This window comes from Salvia hispanica, chromosome 1, assembly GCF_023119035.1.
Source record: "Salvia hispanica cultivar TCC Black 2014 chromosome 1, UniMelb_Shisp_WGS_1.0, whole genome shotgun sequence".
NCBI classification, from domain to species: domain Eukaryota; kingdom Viridiplantae; phylum Streptophyta; class Magnoliopsida; order Lamiales; family Lamiaceae; genus Salvia; species Salvia hispanica.
In genome coordinates this window covers 14,964,592-14,975,255 of record NC_062965.1, presented here as the reverse complement: position 1 = coordinate 14,975,255, position 10,664 = coordinate 14,964,592, and the positions used below count along the sequence as shown (strand labels likewise).

Sequence of the window (10,664 nt, the reverse complement as noted above, 5' to 3'; positions counted from 1 at the left end):
AAAACACTTTTAAATAAATCAAATGGATTGATATTTTATGTAATTTTGGATGACTGTATCACTATGTACAAATTTGAAATATAATAAATAAAACATTGAATTAGACAGTATACTATCAGTAGCTTGTAGTCAAAATTATATATAAACACTGTAATAAGTAATTTAAAATTTCACATGCATTTTTTATGTTTAATAACAAATAACAAATCTTCTTACAAAATGAATTAAGTTCAAATCTAATGCAATAGTTGAAAGATGAGGTTACACGATCACCATCTATAACTCATTTAAGTAGTATTTTAATTGCAAAATTATTTAATGAAGAAATTAAGAAAACAACAAAACATAAATGCCAAATAAAATATTTTTTTGAGAAGAATACTAACCTTCATTACTGTCGAAATTTGATGTATTCTGAATTAACACATTCGTGCAAGTTGAATTAGATGAATCCTTTCGAGGATTATCTGAATATCCTATAGTTAATGAACAATAAAACAATAAATAACAAAATATATTGCAACCATTACAATAAAAAAAATCAAATTCAAAATTGAACTTCTAACCTATAAAGGACGATGGACATGATGCAACAATAGGATCCACAGACATACGAACTTCTCCAACATTAGTAATATCATTAAACACATGTTTAAATTTCTTTGAACGCGATTCATCTATAAAATCACAAAATAATTATTGCAATCAATAAATAAAGAAATAATGGACATCCTAAAATATTAGAAATAGAGGAAAATAAATATATAATCTAAGTTCAAGATTGAATATAATTGTGAAATTAGAATTTTATATGTAACTTAGATTATATATATGTTGATTAAATCGTGAACTTAGATTATACTATATTGATAACTGAATTTTTTCATCTTCTTAATAATTGGGTCATATACTCAATCTCTCTTTCCAGTCACATATTTTTTACTAATAGTTTTCCAAAATTTAAAAATTGAAATTGCATGTATTAAAAAAAATATACATATCAAAACTGACCTGTTGAGTTTTTGCTTTGGGGATTTAGTCTTGTAGACTTTGTTAATTTTTTCATTGTTCATTAAAAGATACCTGCAATCAATGTTAAACTCATCAAAATAACAAATAAATAAAATATGAATATCTTACGTAAATTGAAGAACATACTTATGCCAAGTCTAAAGTTTTCATTATTTTCTGCAATTTTGTATTCACATATTAAACTCACTTATTTTCTGATGCAATAATTTTGTAGGCACACATTCAACTCACTTTGATGGCAAGAAAGTCTCCATTGAACACTGATGCCAAAAAAGGAAAAACTTTAATTATAATCGCACTTTGCAATTCCATTTGTAATAAATAGCAGTAATGCAAATCCAATAACCCAACAAGTAAGTCAACAAATATACTACAAATTTCAAATCTCCAACCAAGCTCTATCCAACATTTCTCTAGATTAATAGAGAAAAACCTTTAACGGAAAAATTGCAAATGCAGGAGAGCAAACGGAAGTAAATCTTGATGAATCTAATACGGTGGTTGTGAGCCACAGTGTGGAAATTCTTACCGTCGCATTGATGAACAGAACGGAGTGAAAGAGTAGAGAGAAAGAGAAGATGAGAGAATGACTCTACAAAATTGTGAACTATAAACAACAAAATTAAAACATAACAAATGCAAGAAGAAAATTGGTACCTGGATGAAGAACTAGATCTTGAAGAATAGAACTATCAAACTGAGTTAAATCTTTGAAATTGTATTTATATGAAATGTGGGTGCATTTTTTAATCCATATCAATCAATAAACCATCAGTTTTAAATGGGACACTTTAGTTTTAAATGGGATACATGTCAATCACTTACATCAATCACAATTTCACGTTTTTTTATGTGCATGTTCAGTAGACAATGTTAATTAATTCAATTTGGGGAATTATTATTAAAAAATGACATTAATAAATTAAAACAAATAAATAAAACTCATAAGTTGCAATATAAAATACAAATAATTTTGGAATAATTTAAATTTTTGGAATTAGAGAACATTTCATTGTCATCATCCATGATGAATAAATTTTTTTTTTAAAAAGAGAAATTATAATATAGAAGAAAGATTATATGTAGAGAAAAATAGAGATTTTTTTTTTAAATAGAACTATAGCAAATGTGATATCAATTTGTAGAGGATGAAAAAATATGAATTTTGGAAAAATATTTATATAAATTTAATTTAATATATTAATGATATTTGAATAATAATAAAATATTTATTGACCAATGAGATTGTAACAAATGTCATAATCACATATATTCCTCAACCACTTGGTCTCATTTTATGCATCGGTCAACAGAGTTTTCATTGTGTTAATTGGATATATATAAGTGTGATTTGATTGATTTGACACCCTTTATGTTATATATTCATATCCATCATATGTTAATATAGTATATTAATATGCTAATGAAATAATAAAATTGGAAAAAGATTACATGTAGAGAGAAATAGAGAATTATTTTTGTGAATAGAACTATAGCAAATGTGATATCAATTTGTAGAGGATGAAAAAATATGAATTTTGATATAAATTTTTTATCGATTTCATTTAATATATTAAAGATATTTGAATAATAACTAAAATATTTATTGACCTATGAGATTGTAACAAATGGCATAATCTTATTGGTCAATAAAATAAATGAGAGAGAGACTACTTGATCTTATTTTTACCCAATGGTCAAAAGGAGTGCGATTTGACTAATTGACAACCATTTATTCTCTATATCAAATCAATCATATATTAATATTGTACTAAGCTAATACTTCCTCTGTCCCATTAGAAATGAAACGTTTTCCTTTTTAATTTGTCCCATTAAAAAAGAAATATTTCCTAAAATGGAAACATCTCTATCTCTATTTTTTCATCTCTCTTACTTTACTCTCTTTTCATTAACTCACAAAACAACACTACATAAAAACCTGTGCCGATTTCCAAATGTTGCATATTTAATGGGACAGAGGGAGTACAATTTTATAATATACTCCCTCCGTCCACGAATAGAAGTCTCATTTCTATTTGGTACGGATTTTAAGAAATATTAAGAAAAATGGGTGGAAGAAAGTTAGTGGAATAGGGGTCCCACTTGTATATATTAGTTTTAAATTATATGTGAGTGGAATGAGTGAGTGGAATGTAGGGTCTCTTTACCATTTATGGTATGTATGAACCGAGACTCCTATTCGTGGACGGACCAAAATGGAAAAACGGGATTCTTATTCGTGGACGGAGAAAGTACTTATCAATATTTCATGAAAGTGGGCGGGAAAAACAACTTTTTTGGGGACTTGGCTTTTATATAGTATAGATGTAAACGAGAAACATCATTTACAAAATTTAAAATTGTGTTGCAAATTTATTTTATAGTGCAAATTTATTTTAAAGACAACTAATAATAACGGAATCTAGAAAAAATTAGAAAAAATAAATAGACTACTATTCTTTGATCAATGGTTAAACTCGCAAAGAAGAAAAAATGAAGTTTAAATTTGATTAATGCGGCGTCGTTTAGCACCACAGCAAATGGTACTGTGATTCTCCCACAGTAGGCGATCCAGCCCCCGTTTAAAAGCGAACGAGAATTGTACGTGTAGTTTATATTTTAATATTATACCATCTTTTAAAATCGCTCACTAATATTGATGCGTTTTGTATGTAAACGGCCGTCGTTTTAACCACTGTAGGGCTGCTGTGTTTTGTAAACACAGCAGAGGATCTCCCTAATGTCCGGATATATGCCTGACCATAATCGTATCCAAAGAAAATGAAAAGAAAAAAGATAAAAAATAAAATCTCCAAAAGCATATTATAACACTTTGAAATGGAACAATATAACAAGACAAGCATTTTACTTCTCAGTATCTGAAATCTTCTACTGCTGCTGCTCATAAATCTGCATGTACGCCTCGGAGAGGGCGACCATTTGTGGCAACGTCTCCGACACATGAAGATCCTGCATCTCGTACCTAGTAAACAAGAAGATCGATTAAGGTAAGGGGATGGATCAAAATGGCTTCTACTAAAAGAGACCCCAAAAGCCTTTCAACTAATTACCATAGTTCTTCCGACTTTCGCTGCACAAATACCCTATATGATCCTCCACCCGGTTTACCGTCGTGAACAATGTTAGCAATCAAGTCGTACTTCGAACGCAACTTCTCATTATCCCTCGGTACAGGAAGGGGAATGTAATCTTTCAGTTCCAGATTCTTCACAGGGAAATTAACTGCACCCAAAAATAATGTCCGGATAAAAAGACAGTCAGGCAAATGCCAAATAATAACACAGATTCTCAGAGCAGAAGACAGCAAACATCTAGTTGTAGCTACTACTGTCAACTGAAGTAGAAATAAGCAATTTGTTTCGATCATATTTCAGTCAATATCTAATTTCCTCAATCCTAGAGCTGCACAGGATCAACAAAAAAGCACGCCCTGTCTACACTTTAGAGAGAGCACCCTGAAACTGATTCAACAATAGCTACCTGATAAGATTCACTCCCTCCGTCCCATTTCAACAGGTCTACCTACATAACATGTACCCTAACTTGGGTGCACTTGATTTATCCCTCTTTCTTTTTGGTCAAATTCAGCCTCAGTTATCTTCTCTCTCCTCTTTTATTACAAACTATCTGTTTCTAAAGCCCTATTGAAATGAGACAAAGGGAGAAATAACTACTTACCGAGTGTAGGATTTTTCTCGACAAAAAAGTTGTTTCTCGTAAACCGAAGCATGTGGAGAATAAGATACTTCGGCAATTTTGTGACACGATATCTCATCCTTGCTGTGTGAGGCCGAACCACTTCTGTCACAGTTTCACCATCAAACTTCTTGAGTATGTTGAAAAGTGGAACCTAGAAATTCGCAAATTCGAGGAAGAGGAACTATCAAATTAGAGTGTCAAGACGGTCATGCTGAGTAAAAGTGATTTATATGTAGATCAATCCAGAATATTGCCAAATATGAAAGGCTAAAGCCTGGTATAATATTTATAATCACAAAAGGCTAATGGCAAAAGTATTCAGGCCCTAAAAATTAGTGATCATTGTGAAGGAAACAGCAATTTCAATAATTGACAATGAAGGAAAAATATCATGTCTACCTTTTTTTGAGGATACCGGAAGAATAACAAAAATAGAGAAAACATTGTCCAAGGCTATGCACAAAAACCTTTAATAGGTCACAGTCTCCATACCATATCAGAAAAATGTAAATTAAATCAACAAGTTTGTTCAGGAACAGCTAATACAGTTCCAAGTTTTAAGAATATAAACACACCTGTGGTATAATGTTCTTCTCCATAATGTCCTTAAAAAGTGGAGGTGGTGGCAAGTCCAACCCAAGCATTAAGAACGGCATTTTGCTTGTCTCCATGATGACATTACCCACTTCATTTCCCGCATCATCTCCATTATCTTTTTTCTCTCCTAGATGCTTGTTGTGGATCTCCTTGACAACCTCCAGCTCACCCTGTACACAAAATATTTAGTAAAAGAACAAGATGAAAAGAGCATATACATACAAATAGGAGAGAGAGGGGAACCTGAAAGCACTGGTGAATGATGCTGCTTCCCTTTTTAGATCTTCTAAGATCTCGATGCAAAGTTTGAAGAAGCCATGAGATAAATCTAACTGGATCTGATTGAGCACCTATTCGGTATGTTTTCCCACTAGCCTTCATAACTGCCTGGAGAAATTCATGCGGACTGACCTGCAAAACTTTCAGCATCAGAATATAAAGGTCAAGAACCAGTACAGAAGTCATGATTAGGTTTAAGGTTCAACCTGTCCTTTAAAGTTCCTTGCATGCCAGATTTTTCGAGTGAGCTCTCCAAATCGATGAACCAGTTGGGATTTGCAATGGGAGTAGTTCTCTGGAATAAGAAAGAAGTTCCTCAAGGGAGTAACACGCATCAAAGATTGAATGGTGACATTGACAAAATCAGTCTCTTTGATATTATTCAATCCCACCTACAAACATTTCAAACAGAAAAGATCAACATAATTAGTATGTTTCAGCAAACGTCACAAGAAGAATTTTGGAATAGAGATGGCTGTAACACCCAAAAAAAGGCTCAATCAAATACCATTCCGGGAAGATAATCGGAACCATCAAGCGCCCTGGACCACTGACGATTCCGGTCAATCTGAATAACATTTTCTCTTGTAAACCTGTACAATTTACAAAATATCAGGGGATGATATGAAAATAACTTGGCTGGGTGAAGCAAGACACTAAAACAATAAGGTGACAGCATAAAATGAACAAAAATGCAAATGTGAACAATATCCACCCTGGAGACAAAATATATTCCCTCGTCTAATGAATCGCACAGAAGGAAAGGTGCATGAGCTAAAACTGACAATCGAGCACAGAAACAATACACATGCCTTGGGTTTAGTACATGGCGGATGTCATCCAATGATGGGTCAATGACTTCATATCCATCAGGAAGACAGTAAACTTTTTCTGTACAGAGATTAATGTAGACATGGTGTCCAGCTTCAAGACTATGGGTATATGCGTGAGATTTTGGTCCTCTTCCCTGGAAATACTTCCCACACACCAAACATGCGTAGACATTCAAGTTGGAAAGGGATACTGAGCAAAATTTCTCGAAATCAAAATCTAAAACCTGAAAGACAAATGCAACATTTATTAAGAAATCAAATCACAAACAAGGAAAGTTGTAGCTGTTAGATAATTGTATTAGCAAGAATGGCGAATATGATATAAACGAAACAAACTAAAATATTATATTTTGTAAGAACACCAAATAATGGCATATCAACCATTAAGATGCCAGAGAGCACAACATCAACATTAATGGTTTTAATTAGAAACTATAAAATACTTCTTTGTTGGAAAATACCAATGTTTTTGGCTCACGAACCAAGAACCTTCTTAGGGCTTTAGATAGCATCAAATCAATTGGTCTTAGACTCAGCAACACAAACTAGCAAAGCAACAGTTCTAATTGACTATTTCTGTATGTTTTATAAGAAGATTTTTTTGGGTCAAAAAGTGCGACTAAAAGTACAATTCAAAAACAGAATACAAAACGAAGACTCGGGCATACCGGGTGGGAATAGATAATAACAAAATTTATGGTTTCAAACTTAGTTATACATTTCTCATCCACTTAAGCATATAGCAAACAACAAGGCCATTATGAACAGTCACTTAACGCTGATAATAGATTAGGGGCATATTTTATTCAAGATAGATGATATCAGTTATTTATCTTCGTTGCTACTATTTCTCCAATACTGCACCTTCGATAGGATATGACTCATGTCATTTAGCCCAAAATGTAGAAATTATCAAGGCCTTAGATATCTAAAAGTTTGAATTCATCTTAGTAAACAATGTACTATTAGTTACTATTTATATTTTCCAGGCTAATCAGTGATCCCTAGAAGTAAAGGCTCCCTAACAAGTATAATTATCCAAATCAGAATCAGAACCACCATCAATTACACCAGCATATAATAAAAAATCATCATCGCATAAAAGTGAGACAGTGAAAAATTAATGAACAATGAACTCGAGCTTTAACTAGAGAAATACCTGTCTATTAACAGTATCGAGATAGGGGCAATCCCTTCTTACTTCAATCGACCGATTGCGTCGTCCCTGCCCTGCTTTAGTATCTTCATCGTCTTCGTCTTCAATATGCCCGTTTAGACCTTCCTTTTCTCCATGATTTATCTCTCTAACCCTACCGCCATCTCTCCGCTCTTCCACTTCCTCCTCAACATCTTCATACGAAGCCAGCGGAAGGAGCGGGTTTTCGAAAGCAAGCTGCGGCGAAGATTGATCTAGCTTCTGCCTCTTCGGCGCGCCTTCTTCGATCTCTGCATTCTCGGATTCTTCTCGTGCTGTTTTCATGGCTCATTAGGGTTCAAACATCAGATACAGAGGAAAACTCTTCTCTATATAGCGTTGTTTATAAAAAAGAGTTTCATCTACTTACAAATATTACAAAAATAATACTAGTAATTATAAATTTAATAAATGTATAGTATAAAATTTTTGGATTTTTTGTTCGGTAATGGATTTTCGGGCTATTTGTACGGAATCATATTCATTTTAAGAAATTTTTTATTTTCGAAATCAAATTGAGCAAATATTTAATCTGAACCCCTTTCACTATTCACATGCATGTAATACAACAAATTTTATTTCATTTATTATTTTTTTTAATTTTAATTACTTTCACTTTATAAAATAAAATAACAATATACTCTCTCCGTCCAAAAAAAATATAGCAATTTGTGTATGGCACGGGTTTTAATGTAGAATTGGTAAAGTAATAGAGAAGGAAAAGAAGTAAGAGAGAATGAGAAAAAGTACTACCTCTATCTCCAAAATTTGTCCCACTTTGATCCGGCACGGATTTTAAGAAATGTAATGGAAAGTGAGTTGAAAAAGTTAGTGGATTGTGGGTTCTACTTTAATATATTAGTTTTATACTAAAATGTTAGTAGAAATGAGTTAGTGGAATATGAGGTCTACTGCCAAAAATAGTAAAAGTGAAATTGGACAAATTTTGGGGGATGGACGGAAATGGAAAAATGGGACAAATTTTCAGGGACGGAAGTAGTGTTAGTGGAATGATGTGTAGAGTTATTATTTGTTGAAAACTTTCCATAAATGAATGTGCTCTATTTTTTGTGAACGGCAAAAAATGGTAATTGTGCTCTATTTTTCGTGGACGAGTAGAGTAAAAAATAAAATTACTTCAAGATCATAAAAATAATCAGACTCGAGGAATTGAAATCATAAAATCATAATGCGCCCTCATTAAAAATTACTAGTACTATAAAAATTGAAATGTATTTCTATAAAATAAGCAAGCTTTGAGTAATTGAGTAATTCTATTCTCAATTCCGGGTTAAATAAATTAAAGTTGTATCCCCATCCGCCCCATAGTTCCGGCCCTCTCCTCCGCAGTGTACACCCCTCTCAGTGCCGAACCGAGCCCAGTCTCCCACCCTTCTTCGGGCATCAACTGCGCTTAGAGCGTCCACAGTGGGGGAGCCGCGGCTCTCGGCCCGGGCTTGGGCAGCCCGCGGCCCCCCACTACTGAGGCGAGGCATGCCCGCGGCTCGGGGGGTGGACGAGAGAGAGCCGAGCGCTCGGCCAGGCCGAGGCTCTTGGGCAGGCGGCTCGGCCCGCCACTGCAAGGGCCGAGAGCCGCGGCCCTGCCCACCGCTCTATCATTTTCAAAGTCTACAAAATGCAAGGTGGAGATGATTCTCCCAGCTATGGAGATCGGGATTGGCGCATTTTCGTCTTCCCAACTGTGGAGATCGAGTCCGACCCCCTCCCAACCCACCCGTGGAGTCCACAATCGCGCCATTGCAGCAAATGCAGACACCCCAACTCTCCGTCAGTCCTCCTCTCACCCGCAGGAACGCTGGGTCGTCCCTAACGGCAGGTTCTGGGCAGACCACCGCCCAATATGGACGCAACTTCAACAAACCTTCTCACACTCCAATCCTCCACCCAATACACCCAATCCCCTCTATCTGAATCTGATAGATTCACGTTGGAACAATTGATGGGAACACCACCAGAGACCCCAGTGTCCGGTACTCAAGGTGGCCGCGGGCGAAATCAAGGCGTTGGGGGGCGAAACGGCGGCGGAGGTGGGCGAAATGGCGGAAATGGTGGGGGGCGAAGCGGCGGCGGTGGTCGAAGCGCCGGCCGCCGAGGAGAGCAGGGGACCGGAGGAGGTGGCGACCGAAGTGGTGGGCGAGGCGGCGGAGGCGGAGGCGGACGCGGCGGCTGTGGCGGCGGCGATGGCGATGGTGATGGCGATGGCGGTGGAGGCCGGCAGTCGACCTACTATAGCAATGAAGAATCCATTGCTGTAGCCAGAGCTTGGTATGCAGTCACGACCGATTCTATAGTCGGTACGGATCAGACCGACGTTTGCTTTTGGAATCGCGTTCTCGATGTGTACAACGAATTCAAACCAGATGGGAGCGTCGAGCGTACAACTAGCCAGATCCGGAAGAAGTTCGGAAGGATTACTAAAGCGTTGAAGAGGTTCAGTGACATATACGAGACCCAACTCCGCCTTGCTGAGAGCGGTCGCACCGAAGCCGACGTACGAGCGTTGTCGTATCAGTTGTACAATATTGAATCGTGGCCGAAGTTTAGATCTCATTATTCGACCGAGGTCGAAGTTGGGATGGTCCGAAGGGTCGCAGTCGGGCGGTGCCAGCGGTAGTGGGGTCGGTGCAAGTGGCAGTGGCGGCGGTGGAGGCGGTGCGGCGATGATGTGATGGATGACGATGACGACACCGAGTAGTCGGGCGGTGTGCGTCATTTTTTTTATTGTATTTAAAACGTTGTCGTTGTATAATTTTACCCTATCTATAATACTACGACAATTTGATTTCAATTTTTTTTAGTAATTTTTAAAGTATGCATTTTTTTAAGTATGCATTTTTCACTTATTATATGCATATAATTTTTATTCTAGGAATATCAAAATATACAAAAAATGTATAAAAATAATTTTAATTGTTGAAATTAAAAAAAAAATGGTGGCCCGGAGGGCCACCATTGTGGTGGCCAAGTTTTGAGGGCAAGGGCCAAGT

At 36.0% G+C, this 10,664-nt stretch overlaps 2 protein-coding genes across 2 annotated transcripts; one reads left to right on the top strand and one right to left on the bottom strand.

The window, feature by feature from the left end:
• Positions 1–3,814: 3,814 nt before the first annotated feature.
• On the bottom strand, positions 3,815–7,989 carry LOC125202770 (U4/U6.U5 tri-snRNP-associated protein 2-like). The gene is made up of 9 exons (XM_048101234.1): positions 7,621–7,989; positions 6,441–6,685; positions 6,137–6,221; positions 5,835–6,020; positions 5,593–5,760; positions 5,328–5,519; positions 4,732–4,903; positions 4,104–4,275; positions 3,815–4,015 (listed from the first exon to the last, which is right to left on the bottom strand). The coding sequence occupies exons 1-9, from the start codon at positions 7,939–7,941 to the stop codon at positions 3,922–3,924; spliced, it is 1,635 nt and encodes a 544-aa protein (XP_047957191.1). The 5' UTR covers positions 7,942–7,989; the 3' UTR covers positions 3,815–3,921.
• A 1,528-nt stretch (positions 7,990–9,517) lies between these two features.
• On the top strand, positions 9,518–10,291 carry LOC125187870 (U3 small nucleolar RNA-associated protein 25-like). The gene has a single exon (XM_048084517.1). It carries the CDS (start codon positions 9,518–9,520, stop codon positions 10,289–10,291), a length of 774 nt encoding a protein of 257 aa, XP_047940474.1.
• The last annotated feature ends 373 nt before the right edge of the window (positions 10,292–10,664 follow it).

What these genes read in the sequence shown, in the direction of transcription:
- LOC125202770 (XM_048101234.1), bottom strand. Translation starts at nt 7,941, where the DNA reads ATGAAAACAGCACGAGAAGAATCCGAGAATGCAGAGATCGAAGAAGGC. An exon ending in TCGATACTGTTAATAGACAG is followed by an intron (nt 6,686 to 7,620) that starts GTATTTCTCTAG and finishes TTTGTCTTTCAG; the next exon opens with GTTTTAGATTTTGATTTCGA. An exon ending in AGAAGAACATTATACCACAG is followed by an intron (nt 4,904 to 5,327) that starts GTGTGTTTATAT and finishes GCGAATTTCTAG; the next exon opens with GTTCCACTTTTCAACATACT.
- LOC125187870 (XM_048084517.1), top strand. Translation starts at nt 9,518, where the DNA reads ATGGACGCAACTTCAACAAACCTTCTCACACTCCAATCCTCCACCCAA.